A 27,811-nucleotide genomic window follows, 5' to 3' on the forward strand; every position below is an offset into this window, starting at 1 on the left:
TCGCCGTGTTGGCCAATTCGCTGAAGTTCGCCTCTTGCCTCTCTCTTTTATCTTTTTCCCTTCCGCTTTCCCCCGTCCCCATTCTCTTCTCATCTTGCTGAGCTGCAGCTCATTTTATGCTGTTCCTTACATATATCGCCTCTGCTAAGTGCGCACCTTCTCCCTCTTTTTTAAACGACCCCAACAACAAAAAAAGCACCCTGTCGTCTTGCTCTTCCATCCCCCGTCTCTTTCTGACTCATCGCCGTTTTTCAGCGGTGCATGCGTGTGTTTGTCTACAAAAAAGGGCGATTTTTAGTTGTTCGCGTGAGCGAGTCATTGCGCGCACGTGGGGTGCGCGTGCGTGTCTCTGCTGTTTTCTTTTTTTGTGTCTCTCTGTCGTTTTTTTTTTTTCGTATTCTTGCTCTTCCCCTCTCTGTGGTGGCTTGGCACCGCTTTCTTGCTAACACTCAACTTTTCACTGGCCTGGTCTCAATTTCTCTCTGCTTTCCTCTTCCACGTCGTCACTCCGACGCAGCTTTCACCGCGGCGTCCTTTTTCTCTTTGCTCCGCGTGAGGTTCTCTGTTGTTGGATATGCGTGAGGGGAGCGAAAACAGAACCCCCCCCCCAAGAAAAGACGACTGGCGGCCAGACATTCCCACCTCACCGACAAGCAACAAGGCCAAAGCATATATTAGGCAGGAAGAGAGGAAAGACAACAGAAGACTAACGGGGCAAGCGCCAGAGTACTGCGTGCGTGCGTTTGGACGCGCCTGCGCCACGACGGCGGCAAGAGGCGACAACGGCCAACAGAGAGAAATCATCACCACCCACCAGCATCCTCACCACCGCCTTCTGGTAGATCTGTTTTGCTTCTCGCGCTGGTTTTCTTTTTTATCGCCGCGCTTATCACCCGCATCGGTGGAGGGGTGTTCCGGGGCAACTTTGTGTTCTTGTCTGCGTTTCTGTTCTCATCCCTCTCCACTCGCTCGCTTTGTGGCCCTCCTCTTGCTTCCTTGTGTGTGTGTGTGTTTCCGCACCCTCCCTTTTGTTTTCATTCCACATCGCGTCTGCGGGGATGCAGAGCGCTCACGCGACAACGTCTCAGTTTACTGCCTCGCAGCCGTCTTGCGAGACGTTCGGGTCGCACTCCGCCTTGCAGGGAAGCACTGAATTGCAGCCGCAGCAGCCGCAGTCCCCGTCATCGAAGAGAGGGCCGGTGGGCAGCAGCACCGATAGCACCACGTGCACGGTGCCGGCGAGTGACGATAATGCTCTCGGCTACGCCTTGAGCGACGGGTGCTATGTGCCCCTCTGGGAAGAGGTAGAGTCGCCGCCATCGCTGCGGCCACTTCCTCAGCCTCTCGCCGTTTTTCGTGACACACAGTCGCCCACCGGCTCACGCAGCGATCCGAACGACAAAGCCGGCCCCTCGTCCTTGTCAACTGTTGACGACCGGATGCTCTTCTCGTCACAGCGACAAGGACCTGGCTGTGTCCCTGATCGTCATCGGCGTCATTCGCAGGCGTTGGAGACTCCGAAGGATGTAGATCTCCAGCCATGGAGGATAACCTCTACAATGACGCAGCACCAGAAACCGAGCGACACCAGCAGCAGCAGCAGCAGCAGCAAGACCCGGGAAACTGAGGCGTCCCGCAAGAACAGCGGCGTCACGGCACCTCCGCAGTTGTTGCGCTTGGAAGGAAGCGGGCGTGTTTCGCCGCGCCCCAGGGAGCCAAGCTCAATTCCTCTGGCGGCATCGGCACGCCAGCCGACCGGTGGGCGGCTTGAACCTCTGGGGCGCGCCGTCAGTTGCGACTCCGCTCCGGCAGCGCCGGCATCGTCGTACCCGCTACGAGTGGGAACGAGTAAGACGCTTGATACCACTTCCTTCGAAAGGATAGTGCTTACACCTGCGGCATCGGCGCCGACGTACTTTTGCGACACCAGCACCGAAAGCGGCGCCGGCACAGCGTCCTTCTTCCTGCGCGAACCAGTGCTCGCGAAGTCATCCTCGTTGAATGTCGGGCAAAACGTCGCCAGCGGTGGGTCTCCCCGTGCCGCGTGGCCTCTATCGTGGAGGGGCGCGCCCGGCGATTGCGGACGCTCCACCGGCGACGCTCCACACGCGGATCAGGCGCTGAGGAGTGGTGAGCCCATGGCGCAGGTTTGCCGGTCTTCTTCGGCAACCCGTCAAAGTTCTTCTTCCGTAGCAAGCGATCGAGGCTTGCTGTCTCCGATGCGAGTCTCACCGCAAGGGCCTGGCATGCCGGCTGCTGGTGCTGCTCACCACGCTACAAGCAGCAGAGGCGGCGAAGTCTTCTCGATCCACACGCTCGTGTCGCGCATCAAGAACGTCGACAATTTCGACTACGGCTTGCAGGCGCTCGGCTTTCCTGTCGAGGACTGCCGCCGCGTCTCGAAGGCATCCGCAGGGATGCGAGGGGAGCGTAGTAGCGGCGACTTTGGCAGCTATCTCATGGTGGCGTCTAACAGGTCTCGCGTCAAAGATCAGGGCGGCCACAGCCCTCGCAACCCCGCTGCCAAGACTGGTTCCACCGCAGGAGGCGGCGGCAGCTTTGCCGGCGCATCGTCGCTCCTGCCGCTCACACGCAGACAATCTAAGCTGCCGCTGACCTCGTCCGGCGTGCGCGCCGCCTCCCCTTCAGCATCTTTTGGCCTCTCTGGTGTGCCGCCTCACTCGAGCAAGAGCGCCAGCGCGGCAGCTTCGTCCTCAACTGCGCAGACCTCCATGTCGGCCAGCTTGTCGAAGACCCTTTCGAGAACGATGGCCCCGATGGCCATTGGGACTGAGCGGCCGGTGTCAACCGGTGACGGTCTCTTGTCGCCTGCCGCGCCTGGTGCACTTCGAACTTCTGCTGGCGCGGCCGCAGCGCGTCCGCAACTAGGAGGCGCCAACGAGCCAAGCTTCACCACTAGCGTTATCCCCGCAGCAGCGGTTGCGACTCCGCCGAGTGAGTCCCGCAGTAGCATTGGCAGCAGTGACGCTCTCGTGTCAGCATCTTTTCGCTCCATCGTCCTGCAGTCGCGTCGTCTGCCATACAAACTTGACGTCGTGTACGGAGATCTCGCGCACAGCTCGAGTAACTTCACCGGCAATAACTCACCATGCAGAAGCTCTGCACATGGCAACTCTTTCAAAGGCCCTGTGGCCGGTCGCGGCGGAGGTGTTGCCACCGGGTTCAGCTCTACAGCGAAGTCGTGGAGTGCGACGGATCAGTCTGAGAGGGGCGACGATGGAGGCGCACTCGCTGTTGTCGAGGGTGAGGAGAGCGACCCGCTGTCTGCAGCGCGCCGGATGCCCGGCTCGCTCGGGTGGACCTTTGGTGAGGACAATTTTCAGGACTATGAGGCACTTGTGTCACTGGCGGTGCCGCCGAGGAGCGGCAGCGGCAGCGGCAGCAGCAGCTCCAGCGACGGCAGCTTCTCCTTTGGTGAGTCGGACCTGGGTCTTACTCTCGAGGAGGGTAAACCCACGCCGCGGCAACTACGACGCCAAGGCGACGGCCTCGGTGGTGGCGGCAGTTTCACCCTCGAGGTGCCGGCTGATGGTGGTGTGCCGCTAGCAAAGGGAACGGGCAGGCGCAGTGGGCGAGACCGCGTCTGGGCAAGCGGCGATTATGGTAGCACTCCAGAGGGACGCCGCCTGCCACGTCGCTCCCGCGACACCTTCTTCCCCTTCGAAGACGGCAGCGTCAACTGCTCCCGCGGCTTCAGCAGCCTCGCGCTGTCGTCGTTTCTGCGGGATGCGGGGCCCACCAACCTCAAGGGAATGGTGTGGGACTCCTCCTCCTCCGTGGCGCCGTCAAACCCCGTCAACTCGTCTGCTCAGGACACCTCTTCGCCGCCGTCGACGTCGGGCAGGACAGCCGTGATGGCGCGCGAGAAGGGCCGGATGGGTGGCCTCTCGCACCCTTCTCTCTTCCAGGGCATAAGTAGCACAACCGCCGGAACGCAAACGGTGCCGCTCGCCATCGTCTCCGCTACCAGTATTGCTGTCCACACCTCCACAGATCCCCTTGAGGTTCCCGCCCAGAGTTCACCGCTGACGATTCGCGGCGGTGCATCCACGAGCACGACCTTCGAGGCCGTGACGGGCGCGGCGAGGTCGAACCACCAAGTACCGCGGCCACCGATGAACGTGGGATCAGCAGCCGGTTTGGCACACCAGAACAAGGTGGGACAAGTCGCCGCGAGTGGGCCAGACGGCGTCAGCAGCAGCAACGGGACCGCCGAGGCGCCAGCGGAGCTCGTCCGCGCCGGTGTACTGCGATGGTCAAAACCCCTTCAAGCTGCGCGTATGAACCGCAACACTGTGTCCCCGTCGCACGGGGCGACGACTGCACGCTCCGCCCGTCGCACGCAGGATGAGCTTCCGGCCTCGGAGCTGGAGTTGCCGAGGCCGAAGGAATGGCTCGACGTGCGGGGGTTGACCGTGCTTGAGTGCTGTGGAGCAGCGGCAACGAACACGCCTGCGACAGCGCGGGTTTTCGCGGTAGATGGTGGCTACACAGTGCGCGTAGTCCAGGGTAACTTGGTCGGCGACTGCAAGACGGACGAGTGCGTCCAGCGGTGCGCTGCTGCTATGGCTGCCGCCAACGAGGCGAACGCCCCCGACAAGGCCAGCGTCGCCGCATCGTCGCCGCCGCTTCCTTCCCTGCTGATTGACACGGCTGTTACGCGCTTCATCGAGGGTGGCGAAAATGCGATGGTGATAGTCATGGACACAGTGAATGACTTTGTGCAGCGACGGCGGGCTGCGGCGGCGGCAGCAGCCGTAAGTTTACAGGACAGCATGCGTGGCGGAGGTGGCTCGTCACCCTCGTCTTCGCTCTCTCCTCCGGCGCCGTCAACTCACGCGGAAGCGTTCCCAACAGCGAGCGTGGCACGGGCAATGTGCATGCGCGTCGTCGAGAGCTTTCTTTCCTGCAAGGGCGTGCGAGCCAAGACACACCCGGACTGTGTGGCTGACTTGAAGGTGGCTGTTGCGCTGGTGCCGGTCAGCCTGCAGCTGAACTCTCCGCCGACACCGAGGCCTACGTCGACGCCGACAGCGCGCGCCAGCTCGCCTGCGGAGATTTCTCCTTACGCCGGTGAGAGAGGCGTCTTCTACGACGTGATCTACACTGCCTGCACTCGCGACACCTGCTGTCGCCCACTCGAAGTGGCCACGTCGCCGATCTTCGGCGCATGTCTGAATGAGTGCCAGTGGCACGTGGTTGAGGACGAATCGGACATTGCTGTCGTCTTCGAGCTGGCGCAGAGCCTCGCGGGGGCCGCTCGCGGGCGGCAGCAGCAACGCCAGGGCTTCTTGTACATCCAATTCCTCCATCAGTGCTTCATTCCGGATGTGGCTGCCGCCCGCGGTGCGGATGCGGCGACGTCGCCAGTGTGCACGCAGCGGCGAGACAGTCGGCACGGCGATATAGTCGTTTCCTCATTTACCATCACCACCTCTCCCTATTCAAGCGTGGTCGAGTCCATTCTTGATCAGCGCGCCGACACGCCGTGGCCACTTCTGCGTTACGCGCTGGGGAAAGGGCCCTGCACCGTGCTGGCGGTGGTGAACGTGCACGAGGAGGACGAAGAAGCGGCATACCCGTTGAGCATTCTACAGCGGCTAAAGTCAATGCAGCACCCGCGACCGCGGTGCGGCAGCATACGCTCCTATATCGCTGAGCAGCGTAACAAGATCTCAGACCTCAAGTGGCGTTTGGCCAACATAACAGAGTCTCGGTCAGAAACGCAGGCCACTATCAAGCGGCTGACGGTGCTCATCTCGAAGCTCGAGTGCGGCGCGAAGGATGCCGAGGATTTCTTGTCGGACCCCAAGTCTGCTCACGTGCCAGTATACGTAGACGCGCGAAAGGCAGTCCCTGAGGTCGGTGGCGCGGACCCACTTGTCCACACTTTCTCCCCGACCAGGGAGGCGGCACCGACGTGCGAGGCGCCTCAAGTGCTGGCTCTGGTGCAGCATTACTCTCCAGTCACCGGCTTCGCCTCGTACTCACCCAGAACCGTATCGTCTCGGCCCAAGGAAACGACGGCGCGGTGGCTCGCCGCTACGGCGCGAACGTCACCGATAGACTCGACCGCGCCACGCACGGTGTCGCTGACGGCGCAGCTGTCTTTAACACACTCCACTCGTGTCCAGGTAGGCGAGATCACTTCGCTTAGTGAGGCCAACACCTCGGAGCTGGGCTGGCAGCGGTGCGCGACGTGGCGCCGCCTCGGCGAGCGCTTTCGCAGCGGCTTCAATGCCACCGTGGCTGTGGTGCAGGAGTCCGCCGGGGAGAACCGCGCGTGGTCGTTGCGGGTGGTACTCGAACTGGTCCGCAGTGTTCTCAAGGACTCGTGGGGACGCGTCTCGAACACGCCCGCCAAAGCTGGCGATGATGACCAGCCGCGGTTTTCCTCGCGTCAGGTGATGCGCGTCGCCGCGTCCGTCTACCACTGCAGCGACTCGGCTGTCGCCGATCTGCTCCGCACCTCCAGTACGAGTCGCATAGCCACTGGTACCTCCGTCCTCGGCACGGTGTCTTTTGCACCGGCGAAGATGGCCGTGCGGCCGCTCGCCGGCGCGTGCGCACCAGTGAATGTGTCAAGCAAACCGATCGCTTCGCCAGGGGAGCTGGAGACGCTCTTGCGCGGGGCGGTCGAGCGCCTGCGTGCTGCGCAGGCTGCCGCAGAAGATGCAGCGTCGCACGATGGCGTGCAGGACGCACTCACGCGGCAGTGCCTGCTGGCGCCGGGGTACACCGTTATGAGCATCGAGCTTACGCAGCAGGTGACAGGGGCTCGCCGCCGCTCTCACGCGAGCATTGATGCGGAGCACTCTCTCAACGACAGCGAGGATGTGTACGTGAGCACTCTGACGGTTGTAAACCTTGGCGGCCACTACGCGTTGCTGTCGGAGGCAATCAGGGCAGACACCGCGGCGGGCGACGAGCACAAGGACGACCCTATCGCACCTTATGCGAGGAGGACTGCAGCGACGATACCTGCAACATCTAGTGGCGCGGCGCCGTTGACAGCTAGGGCCCTGCTCGCGCGCCTCCTCGTGCACCGTCGCCACATGATCGTGTGCGCTGTGGCCTTGCCTGCTGTTCCGACGCCTGAGGCGGCCGATCAGTTGCTGTGCACTGTGAGAGACTTCGTGAAACATGTGGCGAGCCAAGGCGCAACGGGGGCGACGTCGCTCGGAAGCGTGCGGCACTTCATTGCTCACCTGAGAGATGTGCTGCGCGTAGCAGAGCACAGACAAGGTGGTGTGAGATACTCACTCGTTAGCATCCGCGACGCGGTGAAGCGCGCCTTTGCCGTCTTGCGCGACCCGCGCAGCGTCGCCTTTACCTTCTACCCATTTACGCAGGAAGATGCGGAGGCACTGACGCTGCCTGCGTCACCGCTGCTCGTCGACCGCGCTGCAGGTGAATCGGTATCTGTGAGGGAGTACGGGTCATCGGATACCCTCACCAGTGGCACCGTGCCCACCATCAGCGGCGGTGGCGGTCGCAGGGCGCCGACGTTGTCGACGGCAGCGACGGAAAACGAAGGGCCGCGTGTGCCGCGTGCAGCCGCGCGGAGGGCGACGCCAATGGAAGCTACGTGCCCTAACGGTGAAGCGCACGGAGCCTTCGACTGCCGTGCCTTCGGCACCGCGATGAGTGCGCGCACCGCGCTCCTGGGAAACCCGGCCACCTACTACGGCATTTGCTATGACCGCAAGGAGGATCCTCCGCTGCTGTGCCGCGACGTGGCCATGTCGCTCTGCCGATCAGCGCCGCGGAGTCGGCTATGCGCCCCAACCACCGCCACCCCAGTGACAACGACGGCGCGCACCAAGGTGCAGCACCCCAGCGACATCAGGGAGAAAGACGAGGACAAGCAGGTGACGGTGCCGAGTGTGGTGGTGCTCAACGCGGCCACCACCAGCTCGTATGTGTGCCGACGCGGCACATGGGTAAGCGTCCCCGTCCCCTCCACGCTGCCCCCGGTGCCAGCAGAGCCACAGTACTTCTCATTCGGCGCCGATGAGCTAGTCCGCATCAAGCCCACGTCGATTGGCATGAAGAGCTCACGACTGATGCGAGCCGTGTCGTGTGTGTCGCGTGGGCGTACGGCAGCGCTGCTCCTATCGGACACGGAGTCGTGTGAGGCGACATCATCGATTGCGTGGCTGACGCTGCGCACCGTGATAGGTGGCATCTTCCAGTCGCTCAGTCTGAAGGAGGTGGAAGGGGTGCAGCACTGCGCGACAATGCGAGCCTTCCTGATTGAGCAGGACAGCAAGGACGTGTTTGCCGACCTGCTGGCGCCGAACCTGACCTCCGTGCACCCGAGACAGCCGCTGACCCGACTCGATTACTCACCCTTCTGCGGCCCCGTCCCGTCAGAGACGACCGCCGTGCCTGTGAAGGATTTGCGAGACGTGAACGTGGCGCTCACCTCTGTGCTGCTTGGTGCTCGCCTGGCCCATGAGTCGGCCACTTTAACGGCTGCGGAGCAGCTGCAGGGCTGCATCGTTCTTCATCTCACGTTCCACCAGTACGTTCCGGCAACAGCCGGCGTACTCGCCGACGTAGTGGTGTCGTCGCTGTGGTGTGTGCACATGGGATCCAGCGTCGGGTGGATGGAGGCGTTGTACAAGGCACCGAGCACCGCCACCGGCGCGTTGCTGCGCTACTGGTTGGGGGGCCCCTGCTACACCACCGCCATCGCAGGATTTTCCCGGTATGTGGGGGTCCCTGCAGCGACCTGGCGTGCCCTCATCGACACCCAACGGCGTATGAGCGTGATTGTGCTGCGGATGCCGCGCTTTGGCAGCGTCCGTGCCTACATGGACTACCTCAGCGAGACTGTGGCAAGGTGCAGGAAAAAGGCACCAGCGGCAGCCAAGTTGTGTGGTCAGCTGGGAAGTGCTGTGACCGTCACGGGCACTTCAAGCGTACTCGCCGCCGCGTCGCCGCGTCAGAAGTGGAAGTGCGACGACTCACCGCAGATGGTGGCCGGCGTAGCGGACGCGGTGGCGCGAGTGATGGTGTTGCTAAAGGAGGCACAGGACATGATTGACCGTAGTAGCGATGACGGCATCGCTCCAACGAAGCAGCTAGGATTACTGGCGCATGACGAGAAAATGTTTGCTGCCTTAGACACGGTTTGAGGAGACGGTGCGCGTGTGTGTGTGGGGGGGGGATGTGGTGGTAGAGGTGACTGTCTGAAGACAAGATGGCGGGTGTAGTCCTTTACGCGCTATCTTCCTTTGTCTTTCTCTACGTTTTTATTTTTCGCGCTTCGCTTACTATTGCTCGGGAGCGTGTACGCTTGGCGGTAGATGTATGAGCGCAGCTGACGCTGCTGATGGGTGTGCTTTTCTTCCTTGCTTTGTGTTGGCCTTTCGTCTCAACAGTCGACGTGTAATCCACCTGTACACGGCATTCTCTGCCATCAGATCTGCATGCCTTGCAATGCCCACTGCTACGACTACTACTACGAACCGTCGATTCAGTGAGTTCCCTATGATAAAAGCTCTTCAAGAGGGGTGGGGCAGTCAGCACCCGTCGCCGCTGTTTCTCCGCTGGGTTTGAATATCTGCGGGTGAAGAGGAGGGGCTGAGAGATTGCTCAGACGCTGCTGACTTTTTACAGACTGGCAAGTGGCAACCGTCGGTGAAGGGGCCATACCTTTCCCGCCGCGCAGTACAGGACCGCGAAAGGAAGTCGTATGATCCAACAACCCCCCACCCCCTCGAACCCGCATGACCTCTTGCGACTGTATTCTTTACTCGCACAACGTTGCAGCTACAAATCACACCTCTTGCTCAGGTACTGTTCCCCCTCCTCTCCCCTCTTTCTCCACGCGACACGCCGGTCAAACGCAAACAAACCCACACCCCCTCACCTTGTGTGTTCATCAAGTTTTACGCCTCCCTCACCTTGCCACGCGATGTGCCGTGGGGCGGAAAATGCACAGAGGGCACAGTCGTGAAGGATGCTGTTCTTGCCAGTTTCTCCGTTCATACGATTTTATTTCCTTCCATCCGGGTGTGGGCAGAGTATTCCCACTTGGCACGGGGCTTTTCTCTGACGTTTTCCTCTGTCGTTTCCATCTCCCCCACGAGTACCTTTGCCGCTGGGTGCTGTGAGCGTCAGGTAAGTTCGCTCTTGCCGCTTTTTGAGGGGCGCTCTTTTGCTTTTCAGTTTTTTTTTGTCTTCGAGTCAAGGCGCGCGCAGCGCATACACGGGGGCCGTCTTCTTTTGTTGCCTCATGGAACCCCGCACCCTGCGTGGCGCGCGAAGATGCATACAGGTATGTATATATACGCTTGCGGTCTTCTGTGGTCGTACGTGTGGTTCTCAACGTCTTTCCGCCTTTCTGCGGTTCTCTCCTTTTTTTTCGCTGTTTGGTGGAGCATGTAATCTTCTTCCACCCCCTTGCTGAAGACACCTCTAAATCCGTGTTCCTTCCGATTTGAGTAGTCGACCCTTTTCCGATGCCAGAGGTGTTCAGGCTTTATCGCGTTGCCAGGGCAAGGACCGCCGCAAGCGCCAGTGCCTGCCTCGGAAACGATCGGTGTCCCCATCAAGGCAGTCTGCTCTTGCGGGAGGCAGAGGACCGGTTGCTAGCATTCAAAATTGCGAGGAGAATTATGTCCTCCATCGGTAGCGCAGCGGAAGCGGTGAGAACACGATGATAACGCCCGGAGACGCTTCATTGGGTGCTGCTTTGTCATTACCGTTGCAAATTGTTTCCCATTCCTCTCACCTCGCTGGTTTACCGGCTGTGGCTGGGCTCGGTGGGCGGGTGGGCTCGAAGCAGCAGCGCCAAAGAAGAAAAAGTTAGCTGAGCAAGAGCCGGATAATGGAAATGTGCGCGCGCACGCCGGCGAGAGCGAGTTGCTAGACAACGCACAACCAGCAGGGGGTGCACGTTTTTTCTGCCCCCCCCCCCCCCCCCAGTTCTCTACACTTAGCTGAAGGAGGACGTAAGGGAAAACCCGCATTGCGCATCCCCGCCGCTGGAGGCCGATCGGATCGGGAAGTCAAGCCGAGACAATGGCACCGTGCATTTTTTTTCAGCGATGGCGGCTGCGCTTCGTACACGCGCGCAAGCGAGAGGGCAGGCAAGCACGTTTTGTTCATGTTTGCGTTTGCTGCTCCCGGCGCAGACATCCGCTGGGGCACAGTAGACACTCGCACAGAACGGGCTCTCGCAGCAGAGACACCGCATAGCTTGTGCGCACAATATGTACCCCCTTTCAGCTTCACAGGCTCAAAGGACAAGGTGGCGATGCTCATGGCACGTTGGCTTTCTACCCGCCTCTCGCCATTTTACATGTCTTCAGTCACGTCTCTCTCTATCCTCGCATCTTCTCTTCTTTCCCGCCGCCTTATTTACTTGCGGTGGCTTTGTTCTTGCTTTTTTTTTTTGCAGTGACAGTGCTTGGCTCCATCCAGGTTTCTCCCTGCCGCATTCGTGCTCACGGCTCCCTATCCTCCCTCCTGCTCACCACACACCTTTTTCTTTCTTTCACCGTTCGGGCACCCGAACCCTTTTTCCATTCTCCCCTCTCACTTCCATCGTTCTATCACCCCCCACCGCACTCCATCCCACCCCTCGCGCCCAAGCTCAGATTTTTTACTTTGCGTGCCGAGGCCGCATCCGGTGGTGTAGAAGAAGCGCCTCAAGGACAGGCAAGAGAAGGGGTGGTCCGGCTTTCTCTCTGCGCGTAGCTTTCCTCATCAGATACCCCTTCAAGTTTCGCTTCGTTTTTCTTTTTGTCTTTTTCGCGTACATCTTTCTTTCACACCCACTGAGTGGCCATATACTCCCCCCCTCTCTCTCTGCTACGGAGGCTCTCTTCACCTCTGCACAAACCTTTATTGTTATCTTTTCTTGCTCCATTTGGCTTTTCGGGTTGGCTGGCCCTCTTGATTCCCTCACGCAGCCCCCACTATTTCTTCATTGCGTTCGATTTTGAGTAGCTCACTGTTGCCGTTCTTCTCTGTCTGTCGTGCACTAAAACAGTGACGCAGGGTCGCCGTTTTTCTCTCTCACACACACACTCACATACTTACAGGACTGCCCAAACTTGTGTCATTTGTGGCAGTCGCTCGCTGCACGGCGCCGCACCACTATCGCGCCCCTCCCTCCGTTTTCGTTTCCCGCTCGTTTTCCCGGCATCTCGTCACCCGAACACTTAGCGGTTCACCATGCCCTCCTGGACTGCAACGAAGCCAGCTCCAAACCGGCCGGTAGGGCAGGAGACGCAGGCGCCTGGCGCGACGAAGCCTGCTGGCGCTCCGTCAGCACCGGAGGCTAGAACGATCTCCGCAAACGGCAACGCTTTCGTCTCCGCTGCTCCAGCCAATGCTGGCGCCAAGCCAGTCATCGGCTACCGTGCTTTCCCTCAGAGCGGTGGCGTCAGGGGGCCTGCAGTCAACATCATACCTGGTCCGCGGCCCCCGCAGCTGCAGCAGCCAAAGGGCAACTCCATGATGATCGGCAGCGGCTACGGCAACTCGATGTACCGCCCCAGCAACATGAGAGGCTATGCCAGCATGTGCGACTTCGGCGGCATGAGCTCTACGCAGCCCGGTGGCTTCATGTACGGCAATCAGAACTTTATGGCCAGCGGCTTCGGCTCCCTGCGTGGGGGCCAGGACGACATGGGTAGCTACGGCTCTATGGGTGGCGGCGTTTCGATGTACGGTGGGATGGGCTGCAAATCGATGGCCTCCTCGTACGGCATGAGTGGTTCGATGGGCTGGATGTACGGCATGGGCGGCAACCCGATGGTCTCCCTATACGGCATGGACGGTCCGGTGGGCTTCATGTATGGCATGGGGTGCCCCACGGGTTCGATGTACGGCATGGGCGGCACGGGCTACATGATGCCACGCTCCATGAGCTTCTCCTCCTACGGTGGCAGAAACATATGCGGCTCGATAGGCGGCAGCTCGCTCATGAAGATTGGCGGCAGCGCTTACAGAATTGGCGGCATGTGGGGTGCGGAGTCGGGCTCCCAGGTGCGTCGGCATCCCGACTGCGACATGCCGACCGTGGCAAAGGCTCTGCAGGACGACGGCGAGACGCGCAGGTGCCTGGCTCTCACTACCGCAACAAATCAGACGGATACGGACAACCAGCTGCACGTGAAGGGTGCTGCTGCTGCCGCGGCCAACGGCGCCAAGGCCGCGGAGGAGGACAAGGAGGTGGCGAGCGAAGACACGTCGAAGTCGAAGGGGGACGACCACGCGGACGAGAGGGCGAAGCAGGAGATCAAGTCGCGGGCGGCGTCCTCGCCGCCGGCCGTCGACGGCGAAGTCTCCGCCGCAAACGCCAACGAGGACAAGGGTGGGATCACGCTCAGCAACGGTATCGATGGCATCGTTATAGTCGAGAACGCCAAGAGCACAACGTTAGCGGTGGAGAGGGAGGAAGCGGGTCACAAGGTGTCACTGAAAATGGCGACTGGCGAGCCAGCGGAATGCAAGGTGAGCGAGGTGATGGAGGGCGCCGACGCGGACATGAGCAAATCCGCCGTGCTGAACACCGTTTCGACACACCTGCTCAGCGGCCACAATGTCGCCTTGATCGCCGTTGACAGAGGAGAGAAAATGTCGGCAGCCGTGGAGAATGCCATCTTCACATTCTACGCGGGATCACTTGGGAAGCTGGTGGGAGACCACAAGTGGAAGGCGACCTTCTCCGCGTCAGCGATCTCGGGTGCGACCAACTACCGAGACTTGCAAGACGACGCGGCGCCGGCGGCCCCGCCGAAGGTCATCGCGTTCGGCTCAAACCCCATCTGCGGCGCCTGCATCATGGACCTCAAGAAGGTGACATTGAAGGACGCGGAGATGGTAGCAGTGCACGTGAAGGGTGTTCTGGGGAAAAATACGCACCCGCAGGAGATTCTGTTCATGCAAGCCATCTTGCGCATCCACACGGAGAAGGACTTGTTCATCTGCTCCATGAACGCCTACGTCGTGCGCGACACCGAGACGGCGGAGGCCTTGGCGATCCTCGACGACCGCCGCGTGCCAGTTCCAGTGCTGCGCCCCGCCATCGGCGGGCCGACGCGCACAACCGCCGTCCTGTTCCTCTCCGGCGCTGCCCCGGCGGCGGCGGAGGCAGAAGCGTTGCGCCTCATGGGCACCCTCTGCACTAAGGAGAGCTCGCCGCCTCGCAGCGGTAATGTGCAGCGCTTCATCGAGTACGCGGACGAGCAGATCAGGAAGATCGGGGACGTGGCGAATCTCAGCAGCGCTGAGAAGGACCGCTGCGCGTACATGGTGGAGAAGATGCGGACAATGGCGAGCGATGCAAGGGAGCTGATCGGCAACATGGAGATGGAGCCAAACGTGTACCCTATTCATAGCAAGAGCGACGCCCCCAGCGTGGCCGCGCTGGCAGCAGCTGACAAGGAGAGCAATGCCAAAGAGGCCGCTGCGGTGACCGAAGCCACCAAGGCGGGCGACATCGCCGCGAACGGGAAGCCGACGCTGGCGGCCGTCCCCAACTGCAAGGTGCAGACTGCGGAGAAGCAGGCACCGCAGTCGAAGACGGACGCGGCGACACCGGCGGCACCAGCGAACCCCTTCAGCTCCATCCACCGTCTAGCGTACCTGCAAGACGCCATGACGCCGTCTATCGGCAAGATGGCGCAGGTGGTCGTGAACGGCGAGATAAAAGTGTATGACGTGGACGAGTGCATTGAAAGCCCTGCCGGCGCCAATGTGCACGCGGTGGAGGAGTCCAACGAGCTGAGGCGCATGGCGGCCTTGTTAGCCGCTGGCTTCAATGTCGCCCTGCTCGGCGCGGAGTTCACGGAGCCGACGCGACCGAATGCGCAGATGACGTGGCAGTCCGTGAGACTCTTGCTCACGTTGGCGCTCAAGTCTGCCGAGCCGGAGACGGCGACGGAGGCGACGCTGCACATGTCCGTGGTGCACGAGCACGAGGTCCTGGCGGACCTGGGCTCCGGCGACACAACACCGCATCCCCTGGTGGTGGCCATGTCGCCCCTCTTTGGGCCCGTGGTGCACGGCAGCGCCGGCGTAAAGGCCAGCACGCCGGAGGAGTTGGAGGAGGTGATGAGCAAGGCACTCGCCAACGCCCAGCCGGCGCTGAAGGATGGCGCCATGATTGTGATGACGGCGGTGGTGCGGCAGAACCGCCACGACGATGTGATGGTGGCCTCCGTCTTCGCCGTCTCGGCGGCGGACCTGCGCCCGTACACGAGCGTTCTTGAGCACAACCCGAGTTATTCCCGAACTCTCTTTTCCTGCGCCCTCGGTGGCCCGTCGTCCACTGGCGTTCTCATCACAGCATCCCGAAAAATGGATTTGTCGGAGCTGGCGAACGCGTTCAGCATGCAGTACAGCGTGGCTCACGTTGGAGTACCGGCCTCGCGCCGCGGGAGCGTGAGGGAGCTCATCCAGTATGCACGCGGCTCGCTGGAGCGGCAAAAGAAGAAAGTGGCCGCGGCGACGGAGCCGGCAGAGAGGGAGGCGGCGGAGAAGAGTTTACGTCGCCTCTCGGAGAGCCTGCGCGACCACGAGGAGCTGTTGGCAAACCCGAAGACCGCTGAGGCCAAAGCCTACCCACCCGAGCCTGTTGCAGCAGGTGCGTTGTCGCCGACGGCAAGGGAGCGCCCGGGCCGGGCGGCGACACCGCCGGAGTTGCCGCAGTTTCAGGAGCGTGCCGCCGAACCCCAGCATGAGGAGACACAAAAGGGCACCACGAGGGTGACCCCAGATACGGAACCAGCACCGCAGCCACAGGAGGCCAAGCCCGAGAAGGCACAGTCGCTGCAAGCGCAACAGACGGAGGAGCCGAAACCGCAGGAGGAAGAGTCGCGGAAGCTGAAGCCCGCCAAGGAGCAGCGGACGGTACGGCAAGAGAACACATCCGAGGAGAAGCCGCAGGAAGTCGTGCAGGAAGACAACACGCAAGCGGTGCAGATCCTGGCCGTCATCACGGAGGACATCGGCAGTAGCTTGCCGGTGAAAGAGGGCTGGTCGGTAGAGGGGAGCGACGAGCAGCTCGTCGTCACGGATGTCCAGGGGCCGCACAGCTTCCTGGTGGACGAGGTGGTAGTTCGGCAGAACCGCGGCTCGCCCATCGACTCAAAAGTGCTCGAGGAGCTGCGCCACCGGTTCCTGCAGGGCAACAATGTAGCCCTCCTCACCACCGAGGCGCGCGGCTCTGTGGCGAGCCTGGAGATGGTGGACCGCACGGTGCGCCGCATTCTGGACAAGATGCCGCCGTCCAACTCGCTCTTTATGTCGCTCTGTGCACTGAAGGAGAAGGAGAACATCGTACTCGACACGCTCACCGACGGGGGCGAGTTCCACACTGCTGAACTAAACGTGTCGCCCCTGTTCGGCCCGTCGGTGGCCGGCGCCAACTTCGTAAAGGTTAGCATGGTGGAACAGTTCTCGAAGCTGATGGGCGGTGGCCTTCGCAAGTGCGGTGAGAGTCGGGCGTGTGTCCTACTACAGCTCGTGCAGGTGGAGATTAAGGAGGAGCAGCAGGACGCCAACGTGTCTTCGCTTCTCGCCCTCATGTGCCCCAGCGACACCTCCATCTACCGCCATGCGCTGGACCAGCCAGTCAAGGAGCGCGGGCTGCTCTCCCTGGTCTTCAGCGGTTCTTGTTACACGGTCTTCGCCGCCGGCCTGACGAAGCAGCCGGTCGACGAGGGCTGCCTGATTTTCCTGCGCCTCGCGCAGGCCTTCAAGGACTCGGTGCGCGACTTCAAGCCACGCGGTGGCAGTGTGAAGTGCTTCATTGAGCACACTCACAGAGCTGTCGCGCATATGCAGCAGAACTGTCAGCGCGCCACCTCCGACGAGGACAAGGCGAAGATGCAGGCATGCATCGACGCGGTGAAGTTTATACTGGAGCAGTCCGAGGCCTACCTGGCGGACCCCGTTAACAAGATGCCACCGAGCTTCCCCGACGTGCGCGAGCGCCGTAAGCGCTAGGGCACTTTCGTCGGCCTGTGCCGGCTTTGCGTCTGCCCGTGAATGTGTTGCCGAGCGCTGATTTATGTTTGTCCTATCGCGTGTGCTTGTCTTGTTCCGCTTGGCGCAAGTCATCCTCCGGCCTTGATGCCAGTCGTCCATGCGGCCGTTCCCTCTTCCTCGTTGTTGGAGAGATTTGGACGCTCTCTCGTCCACGTCTCTGTGTGCCGTTTTTTGTTGCTGCTCCTCTTCTTCACGCATGGGCTCTTCCGTCTATTTCTTGCTTTTTCCGTCTTTGGTTTTCGCGTGCATGTCTGCACGCGCACACCGAGGGGCCGGCTGTGTTTCTCGTTTCACGGAGCTGTGCACCTGTGATGCCGCCTGCCGCTATTCTGGATTTTTGACGACGGGGAAGAAGGAGAAAAGGGTGCCACGGCGAAAGGGACAGGAAGATGATAGAGATGCCTTCTCTACCTTTCGCCTTTTTATCCATGGCCACAGGTGGTGGCGGAGGGGACGGAAAACCATGCGTGCGCGATGTCGTGATGGACAGGAAATGGAACGTAGGTGGCGCAGCGCGAGGGCTGCTCGTTTTTCTTTGTTTGAGGGCGTAAGGAGAGAGCGGGGAGAGTGTATTGGGAGGGGAAAGGGAGGACAAGTTTTCCCCCATCTCTCCTCACCTTTCTTTTCCCTGCACGCCCCGCCCAACACCCACACTGCTGAAGCCCCGGACCAGCTTCATTGGCATTTCTCTCTCTTTCCTCTCTTGTGTAGTTTGTGAGTGCACCAAAGACCTTGTAGCGGCTTGTTGCGTGGATACGCACATGTCACCGTCTTCGCCATCTCCATTTCCGTATCGTGCCGCTCGCTGCCCCCCCCCCCCATTGTCTTCCCCCTGCAACACTCCTCCTGCTCTCCTCTTCCCGCATCGGCGCGTGTGTTTCCTTCTCTCGCTTTCCTAGGCACTGCGTTCTAGCATGTGCCTTGCTCATTGTCGTCTGAAACCTGCACTGCAGGATAGGGACTGAGGGACTAGAAACAAGATGAAAGAGGGAGGGAGGAGGGGTGCCGTCTCGTACCCTGCTTCCTTGTTCGTCTCATGGAGTGTGAGGTGCTGCCATCAGCGTAGTGGATCTGTTTGCCTTTTGTTTCTTTGCTGTGGTTGCCGTTACTTGCGTCACCGTGACATTCACGTATGTGGTGAAGGGTACGTTTCTGCGTGCGTGCGAGTACATGTATGCGCATGACGTGCACCACTTTCTTAAGTGCTTACATATATATATATAGAGAGAGAGATGGCGTAATCATCTTGTGTATCGTTTTCTTCTTTTCGTATCCGCGTGTCAGTGTTGGGTCTCTGGCTCTGTGTCTGCGTATTTCTTCTTTGCATCTTTTTGGGTATGTTGTTTCTCCTTTATCTCTTTTTTTTTGTGTGTGTGTCTTTTTTTTGCCGGTGCTTCTGTCCTGCCCCCTCCCTCCCCGCCGCATCTCCATGATGGCTGCTCTTCATGTGTTCGTTGTTCTCCCATCCCTTGCTTTGCGGTTTGTCCGCTTCTCCTGCTCGTCCTTGTCTTATTGTCCCTCTGCCCATGTTTTTGGGCACGCGCGTGTGCGTGGGTGGCATGACGCCGCGGCGATGCAATACAACAACAGCTTGTCAAACAAAGAAAACAAGAGAGAAAAAGCTGCATAACAAAAAATTCTAATAAAACGAGAGAGAAGTGACACTGGATGTGGGGACTGGAAATGGATCCTCTCCGCGTGGGCGAAGCAGGCCAGGGATGCGCCTTCGATCTCGAAAAAAAAAGAAATGAGAAGTATCACAGAGTCAGCGTGTGCATGTGTGTGAACGTCAGATGCATGGAGATGGTGCTGGTTGGAGGGGGAAGCAGGAGGCGAGTGGCGGGCATTGACACATTTTCCTGCATAGCACAAACTCCTTTCCTCTCTTCAGCGCCTTCTCAGTCTCTTCAAGCGCCCGTTTTTTTTTTGTCCCGGGCGTTGAGGGTATCGCGCACCGATGCCGCCTCTTGTTTCTTTCCCTTCTTGAGTTCTTGTCCCGCATTCAGTACCGCTATTCCCTGCGCGATCGTCGCCGCCTTCCTCAGAGTACCAAACTTTTCTCCGCCTCTACCCTTACTCTGGTGAGATCGACGACGGTGAGAAAGGGCTGACGATACAGCAGCGCGAATCACGGGTGGCTGACACCTCCATCGTTCTTTTTTTTGCGTCTTTCTGTCGATTTTGTTACAACGGAAAACATGCGCACAAGCCATGTGTCACCTCCTTCCCTCTTGCTGTGCATGTGTATCTCTACGTTCGTGCGCGTGACTCTTTCTGTGCTGGTTTATCATTATTAATATCCTCCCATGCCGCCCCTGATGACGGGAGACACCTCAGCCTGGTATCTGATGGCCGAGAACCCCACTCTCTGTGAGTGGAAGTCAGGCAGCCCGCCCTATCCCTGCTGATACCGCAACACCTCTGGTGGTGCCAAGGCCATGCACCTACGACGTAGGGTGGCCGGAGCAATCTATGACTGCTGATGTCGGCGGCCAGGCCCTGGATGACGCTGCGGCGGAGCCACCTGCTATAGTGAACGCCTCTGTGCCATCAAAATGATGCGCAGAGTGTCCTTGTGACTCGAACATACCCCGCCCGGCCCTCTCAATGCCCACTGGTGGTAGGCAGCCTGCGTGCTACCCCGATGGGGAGGCATCATGCCGCGACGGGCATGATGGCGAAGCGGCTGCGAGGCGATCTGCGAAGTGGCGGATTGGTAGATTTTGATCCAAGGACATTGCTCTGACGGTTGAGTCGGCGCATTGCTGTAACACGCGTCTTCCGCTGCTGCGCACCACGTGATGTGGGGCCTTGCGACAGGCCGGTGTGGAGTGAGGTTCAGATCATGTCCTATGGCAGAGAATGGTCACGGTGAAAGGAAAAGATTCTTCTCTATTTTTTGTTCTCTTTTGCCACGTCTCTACTCGGTGTGTGTGCGTGTTTTGGCCATACCTGTCTCCCCTCTCCGTCCTCCTCTCTCTGTCCGTGTGTGCACACGGCACTACTACGTGTTTTACGTTGCTTTACGGTTTGCGTGTTTACTTATCACGTGTGTGCGTCTCTTTTCAGCACCAGCCTTTTGCTCTCCCCGTTTTTCCCCCTCTCTTTTTAGTCCTCATCACCTCCCCTCTCCATTACTTTGCCTGTGCCCCTTTGCCTGGTTGTGTCTGGTGATGTGCCTTTCGCGACTATGGTGGACTGCGGTGCGGCTGGAAGTATGAGAGGTCGTGCTTCTCTCACCTTTTCGTTTGTGATGTCTCTTTCTTGCTAACGTATTCCCCCCTGCTTGCTTGTCGGTGCACTCGCCCTCGCTCACACGTATACGCATATTTGACAGCTGCCGTGTCTCTCCCCCTCTGTCCCTTCTCAGCGTGTTCATTTTTGCTCTGTTGACGTGGCTATACGACGCTTCAGAGGCCTCTCCGCCTCTCCGTCCTCCCTCTATCTCTGTGTGTGCGCGCGTGCGTGTGCGCGTGTGTGTGGTCTCTTGTTTTTGTGTCTCTGCTTTTTTCTTATCGCGTTTCAGCTGCAAGCATGCCTGCGGCGCGGCTGGCGCTTTTATTCGCCTCCCTATGTGAGTTGTTGCTCTCTCTCCTTGTCTTTCCTGTGGAAGAGCATCACCCGTACCAGACATCGACAGCGATGCAAGGAAGAGTGTAGCTACCGACGCACAACTTGCCAATATGATGGCTCGCGATCCTCTCTGCGCGCGGAGAGGATCCGCACGAGACGAGCAAGGAGATGGAGAGGATGGGCAGAATACCTCCTGTAGGGCTGTGCTTTCGCGCTGGGGCAAGAACGCAGGTGTGAGGAGAGATGGAGCGTGGTAAGAAGGCCTTTGCGTGTCCGTTTCTCTTTGTGCCTTTTGCCCTCTGTCTTTGCCTTCTCTTCTTCCTCAGTGCCGTGACTGCTCCTCTGCTCGGCCCCCTCCACTAGCGGGGCTTGCACACACACACACACACACAGCACAGCACAGGCTCAGCTATGCCGCGTAGAGAGGGCGCTTTCGCTGCCTTTTCCACATGAACAACAATAAAAAAGGAATGCAGCCCCGTTGCAGCGAAGCGGCCGGATGGCTGAGTATTCTCTCGCTCTTGCTCTCGTGTTTTTCTCGTGCACACCGCGCATTCGCACTCGCAGAGATATGACGCGTCCACGACGGGTGCGCGATGGCTCACCTCCTTCCACCCCATCCCCCTACCGGTTCTCCTTTTCGCTCTCTCTCTCTGTCTGTCTCTCTTGCTGCGCCGACACCTATCGGCACGTCGTTGTGTGTCTTCGGCTCGTCTGTGCTGCTCGTGCTTCTCTCTCCCCTCGTGCACTGCACGTCTCTACATCTCCCACGCATGGCGTAGAGTTTTTGCTGGCTTTTCTTTGCCTCGTTCTCTTTTCCGCGCACGCGCATCTCTCTTCCTCCCTCCTTCCTTCTTCGTTATTCGTCGCTGAGAGCTTGCGCGTGTGGGTGTGCCGTGTATTCGTTTCACCAACGGTTCTTCGCAAACACACCGAAGAGGTCCTCCGCTGATACCCAAGTGACTTGCATCCCACTCGGAAATACTTGATCACACCCCAGAGCTGAGAAGACAAGGAGTCCGGCATCGTAGAGGAACGCCCCGACACACTACGCCCCCCACCCTCCGACACGCCGATACTCACGCGCGCCTCAACGGGCATCGCACATAGTACGCGTACATTAACAAACTTCTCGCTCAGCGGGCACCGACGCGCATTTTTCCGAGGCAGTTTTACTAGGGCGTTACGTTCTCGAGGATGCTACCCACCCCAGTGCAAGCAAAGCATGCCGCGAAGGCGGCCACGCCTCAGGCGACATGGGCGACAGCAGAGGCCCCGGCTAGTGTGGCTTCCAATCCGTCTCCTCGCCATGCAGCGAACGACACGCACGCTGCCACGCCGTCTGTCCATACACGCCCGACAAACGACACTGCGCTTCCGGCGTTTGCCCCGTCAACACAGCGCGCGAGCTCACAGCCGACTGGGTCAGCTGCGAAGGCGGGGCTGCCGATACCGAAGGCGGACCCGTCTTTCATGCCCGAAAAGCCTATCTCCGCCTTCAGCCCAGGTATCTTGGCACGCGGGCAGCAGCCCGGCTCCGGCTACGGAATAGGCTCGGCCATGGGGAGCTTTGGTGGTGGCGTGATGGCGCCGATGGGCGTCGGCGGTGCACCCAACCCAGCTTATGGGGCACAGTTTGTGCAGCCGCTCGGCGGCAGCAGCATGTACGGCGGTGGCTCCATGTTCGATGGAGCCCCTCCCGGTGCCGCCGATGGCTTCATGTACGGCGTGCAAAACCCAACCATGATGCACGCCTCCAGTTATGGCACCTCCACAATGGACCCCTCGGGTGGCCCGGTGGGCAGCATGTACGGCATGGGTGGTCTGATGGGCAGCATGTACGGCGTGGGTAGCCTGATGGGGCCCATGGGTGGTGGCGGCTACGGAATGAGCGGCTACGGAATGAGCGGCTACGGCGCAGGCGGCTTCGGTGGTAGTCTCTATGGCGGCTCTCTGCTCGGTAACACCGGTAGTCTCTACAGCACGGGGGGCTCCCTCTACGGCAGCAGCGCCCCAAGGGCAGTGATGGGCAGCATGTACGGCAGTTTTATGGGCTCCATGTTTGGAGGTTTCGGCTCCATCTACCAAGTCGACGGTCCCCACACGAGCCTTGGTGTAGTGCGCAAGCAGTCTATTCCAGGCTTCTCCTACACGTTTGGGTCGAACCTGGGCACTACCGCGTACCGCCCGAGCTTTCACGTCGACTCGGCGGCATCGCGTAGCGGCAGCATGCGGGATAACACTTTTCGCACCTCCACCTCGATGAAGGCCAGCGAGCACGAGGCGGAGCCGAAAGTGAAGGCCGAGGAGACGGCCCGGCAGCACGGCTCGACCGGCGTTGACAAGGACGGGAAGACGATTGCGGAGAAGCCCGAGGGCGACACGCCAGCTTCGGCCGCCGTGAAGGCGACGGAGCCCGAGTCGATCATGAAGAAGCGCACACCGGCGACAGAAGCGCCAAAGTCGCCGACGACGGCGCGCCAGCAGGGCAGCTGCAACGCTGCCGGCCAGGCGTCGACGCTCTCTAGCGATTTTCGTATCCACAACGTGGCTGTGCTGGAGCAGGCGGGCGCCGGAAGTGCGACCGTGACGAAGAAAGACGAAACATGCGTGATGAAGGGCAAGTCGTTCGCGATGGACGAAGTGGTGGAGTACAAGCCAGCGAGCAAGAGGGCCGCCGTCGAGTCGCGTCATCTGAACGACCTCATCGAGCACGTGCTCGCAGGCCACAACAGTGCGATCCTCGTCGCCGACGACGGCAAGGCAGTAGGCGCCGCCAAGGCGGCTGTGGAGACGACCATGATGAAGCTGATAGAGGAACTCAGGAAGCCGGCACGCAACAGCTATGCGGGCCTGTCAATGACCATGTGCAGCTTGCCGAGTAACACGACAGTATGCGATCTCCTCGTTCACGATGCGAAGGCGACGCCGTTGAAGACGGGCAACTCGCCGCTTTTCGGGCCCGCCGTCGTGGGCCTCAAGTCGGAGCCCATCGAGAGTGGTGCCCACTTCGCGGAGCTGTACGACACCGCACTGAAGCGCGGCGATCAGAAGTCGATAATGGTGTGCACGGTGGTCGTGTTGCAGATGCGGCCGGCCTCGAGCGAAGGCAAGGGAGAGGTGTTCCTGTCCTCTGTTTTCATCGGCGTCAGCCGTACCGGCCCAAAGGCGTTCCACGACATCATCGACAAGCTTCCTGCCTCTGCGCACGAGATCTTCCGTTACGCGATTGACGGCCCTACAGTGTGCGTGCACGTCGTTTCGGTAAGCCACGACACGACAGACGCAAAGGTGCTGGAGGAGGCGGCGAAGGTCGGCGCGGTCCAGAATAGCCCAGCACGCAGCGGCAACGTACGCCGCTTTATCGACTTCACGGAAAGCCAACTGAAAAGCATGTTGAAGCGCCGCGATGCGAGCACTGGCTCCGAGAAGGCGGAGCTTGACAACCACGTGAAGCGGCTGAACGTAGTGCTGCAGGACGCGAAGAGTCTTCTGTCCAACCCCCAGAACACGGCACCGCCCGTCTACCAAACTGAGGTAGGGGCGAGCATTGCGGCAACTCTGGCAGAGCCGAAGACCACTGCCGCTCCAGAAGCTGCGGCCGCGGGCGAGGCGACGGACAAGCCTTCTTCGACTGCCGACTACAAGCCACGCAGCACCAACATCGCGGCTCTTGTAATCGCGGATGTGGCTGAGGCGCGCGCCTACTCGGTAAAGGACACGATCGTGACGTCCAGCGGTCGACCTTTTTCGGTAGATGAGGTGGTAATGCGCGACGCGGTGAAGTCGACGGCCATGAAGACCAAGACGACGGGCCGGGTTCTGACCGCCTTTCTCAAAGGGTACAACGGAGCCGTCATCGTGGCGGATAGCACGGCGGTGGCTGCTAACGGAATGGAGTCACCGACAATGAGCTTCCTCTTCTCGGCCGTCGCCGGTGCCCTCGAGAATACAGGCTGCAAGGGGGTGCGCGTGTCCATCGCGCTCTTACGGGGGTCCGGCTCGGCGTGTGACTTGAGTGGCACCGCTGCGGAACTGAAACCGATCGAGGTGTCATCGTCTCCGCTGTTTGGCCCGATCCTGCAAAACGTTGCACTGCACCCCATTTGCGCGCAGGAGGATCTGCAGAAGATAGTGGACAAGGCACGGGAGCAGGTGAAGCCGCTGTGGAATGCGCATAGTGCGGTGTACATCACAGTGCTGCATTGCTTCGCGGAGGGTGACGATGTGTTCGTGTCGTCGCTGCTTTTCTCTGTCTCTTCGTCCACGTGCAAACTGTACGAGCAGGTGCTACGGCAGCAGAGGCACAGCATGCACGACTTGTTTCGCTACGCCTTTGGCGGTGCCGCCACGACGGCGTTCGTCGTCTCAGTGGCCAAGGAGGACCAGGTAGCGGACGTTGTGGCGTCCCTCGGCACACAGCACTCCGCGAGTGTCCTGCGCAACCGCTCGCCGCGTCAGGGCAGCATCAGGAACTTTATCGCATACACAAAGGCCTCGCTCGACAAGCGCCGTGAGCGGCTGGCGACTCTTTCGGACGACTCCACGGAGAAGGCGGCCATGACCAAGGCCATGGCACCAATGGAGCGCATGCTGAGTGACCACGAGAAGGTAATGGCGGACCCTGCCAGCAACTTCCCACAGGCCTATCCCGCAGAGAACGGCAGCGACAAAGAGGCCAACAGCGAGGCACCGGCTGCGGCCGGCGCGACGAGGCAGGAAGGCGATCGGTGCCTGATTGACAACGGGAACCGCGATTTGCCGAGCGACCAGCAGCCGCGGCAGTCGCCTCAGAAGCCGGCCGCCAGCAGCACTCCTAGCTCACGTCCAGAGGAGCCGATCGCCGGCTTCACGGAGCCGCGCGTGGTGGCCTTCGTGGGTCGCGACGTGGCGGAGGGCGCGAAGCAGCTTTCGCTCGGCAGCAAAGACTACACGCTTGATGAGATGGTTAAACGCATGAGGAGCTCTAGCGGTACCACCACGGGGCCGTCGGTCAAGATGGCTGAGATCGAGTTGCGCTTCGCTGGGGTGCACAATTGCTCTCTCATCTCCGCCAGCTCGGTGACGGATGCCATCTCGGCCGAAGAGCCGGTGTGGATGTACTTCCAAAAGTGCCTCAACAGCGCCCTCGCGAGTGGCAAGCCTGGCGAAGAGATGTGCGTCGACCTCTCCTTCGCAGTCGTGTCGGCGGACGAGCTTTTGGCGGACCTGCTCTCAGATGAAACGACGGCGGAGACTAAGCCGCTCGAGATTGTGTCGTCGCCTATCTACGGCCCACGCATCCACAATACCCGCTCGGTTGCGGTGCGCAGCGCGGACGAGGTGGCAAAGCTGATGGAAAAGGTTCACCTTCGCGCCGAGAGCCACCTCGGCGCGATCCGCACCGGCGACCTGATGGTGGTCGGCACGGCGCTGCTGCGCCGCCGGACGAGCGAGGGCGATGTACTCGTGGCGTCGCTGATGGGTACGCTGACAGGGCCTTCGGTGAAGGCGTACAAAGAGGCAACAGAGAAGGCGCCAGTGGCGCGGCGCACGCTGCTGAGTAGCGCCTATGGCGGTCCCAGCGCTACCGTCACATTGCTGAATATCGGCACCGAAGATGAGTCGGCGCAGGACATGTTGTCCACTGCCATGGCGATTAGCAAAAACCAGCGCAACCTGGTTAGCCGCTCCGGTGGCGTCGAGGCATTTGTGCGATTCACCGAGGGCACAATGAAGCGCGAGCAGGCGCGCGCCGCGGCTGCGTCGGGGGAAGCGAAGGAGCTCCACTTGCAAAAGATGAATCGCCTGCAGTCCGTCATTGAGGACCACAAAAAGCTGTTGCACGATTTCACGGCTCCCATCCCCGCTTACCCGATCACAAGAACAAGCAACTGCGACATCCCAAAGGCGGAGAAGAAGGGTACCACCGTCCCCAGCACGTCGCCTGACAGCGCCGCCATCTCTAGTGGGTCCAGGAAGGCGCCGCAGTCTACCAAGGCTCCGACGCCTGGCAGCACCACCAAGAAGGAGTCGGCGGTGCCCAACCGCATCCAGACTGTCGTGGTTGTCACGCCGAATCGAAAAACACTATCCTCGACGGCCCTGGTGCCGGTGACGCGGGCGGACGAGACGCACATTACGATAGGGATCGCTGGCGAACAGCGCACCGTCGAGTGGGATGAGGCGGTGAGTCGCCTCGACCAGTCCTCCGCCGTGCGCTCCGACAAGCTGAGCGCCGTGGCCCAGCATTTCGTGGGCGGCTTTAACACCGCCATTCTCTGCTGCGACGTAGGAGGGTCCAGCGCTGGGCCCACCGCCTGCGCCAAGACGGTGCACCACGCTATCGAGGCGAGGCCGGAGAACTCCGAGCTCTACATGTCCATCACCGCCGTCAAGGATGACGGCAACGCCAAGGACTTGCTGGCGCCGAGCGGCAGCAGCGGCTACATCCCTATGAAGGTGAGCAACTCCCTCATCTTCGGCCCGTGGGTTCACGGAGCGACCATGGCGCGCCTTGCTAGTGTAGCCCAGTTTGACGGCACCTTCAGCGCCGCGTACGCGGAGGCCACAAAGGACGGGGCCGCGTGCGTTGTGAGTCTCGTTCTAAAGGCAATGGAGAAGAAGGACGTCATTGTGAACAGTCTGCTAGTGTCTCTGAGCACGCAACTCAACGCGCACGCGGCAGTGGTGAACGCGCCGCTCAAGACGGATCGCAAGCTTTATCAGTACGCCGTGCACGGCAGCTGCTTCAGTGTCGGCCTTCTCGGCCTACCCGACAAGGTGGACAAGGAGGGGATCGGAGAATGTCTTGAAGTATATGCGAAGATGCGAACTATCGAGAACCGCCCCATGCGGAGTGGCAGTGTGCGGCGTTTTCTCGCCTACTCTATCAAAGCCGCGGCAGATGTGAAGTCCCGCGCTGAGCGCGTCACGGACGAGCTGCAGCGCGCGATGCACAAGCAGCGACTCGCTTCGCTGGAGAAGATGATCGGCGACGCGCGTGCGCTGGTCGAATCGCCAGAGGGTCGAATCCCCAACACGTACATGTAACCTAAACCCCCTCTTCGCCGAGACGGAGAAGGGAAGGAGCATGAGCGCGCACCCACAGGCATGCGTACATCGCATTGCGCGGACAATGCTCGGAAAACAAGGCGAAAAAGTGAAAGGCACGCGGCAGCGGTAGAAAGGCGAATGCAAACACACATGAACATGAGTGACC

At 60.5% G+C, this 27,811-nt stretch overlaps 3 protein-coding genes across 3 annotated transcripts; all 3 read left to right on the forward strand.

Moving 5' to 3' along the window:
• Positions 1-1,058: 1,058 nt before the first annotated feature.
• Positions 1,059-9,164, forward strand: LINJ_33_3050 (hypothetical protein, unknown function; the record flags this gene model as incomplete). Its single annotated transcript, XM_001468313.1, has 1 exon — positions 1,059-9,164. One exon carries the CDS (start codon positions 1,059-1,061, stop codon positions 9,162-9,164), a length of 8,106 nt encoding a protein of 2,701 aa, XP_001468350.1.
• A 3,049-nt stretch (positions 9,165-12,213) lies between these two features.
• Positions 12,214-16,995, forward strand: LINJ_33_3060 (conserved hypothetical protein; the record flags this gene model as incomplete). Its single annotated transcript, XM_001468314.1, has 1 exon — positions 12,214-16,995. One exon carries the CDS (start codon positions 12,214-12,216, stop codon positions 16,993-16,995), a length of 4,782 nt encoding a protein of 1,593 aa, XP_001468351.1.
• Positions 16,996-21,807: 4,812 nt separating this feature from the next.
• LINJ_33_3070 (conserved hypothetical protein) lies at positions 21,808-27,642 on the forward strand (the record flags this gene model as incomplete). Its single annotated transcript, XM_001468315.1, has 1 exon — positions 21,808-27,642. The coding sequence occupies one exon, from the start codon at positions 21,808-21,810 to the stop codon at positions 27,640-27,642; it is 5,835 nt and encodes a 1,944-aa protein (XP_001468352.1).
• Positions 27,643-27,811: the final 169 nt, after the last annotated feature.

Source organism: Leishmania infantum, chromosome 33 (genome assembly GCF_000002875.2).
Source record: "Leishmania infantum JPCM5 genome chromosome 33".
Classification (NCBI taxonomy): domain Eukaryota; phylum Euglenozoa; class Kinetoplastea; order Trypanosomatida; family Trypanosomatidae; genus Leishmania; species Leishmania infantum.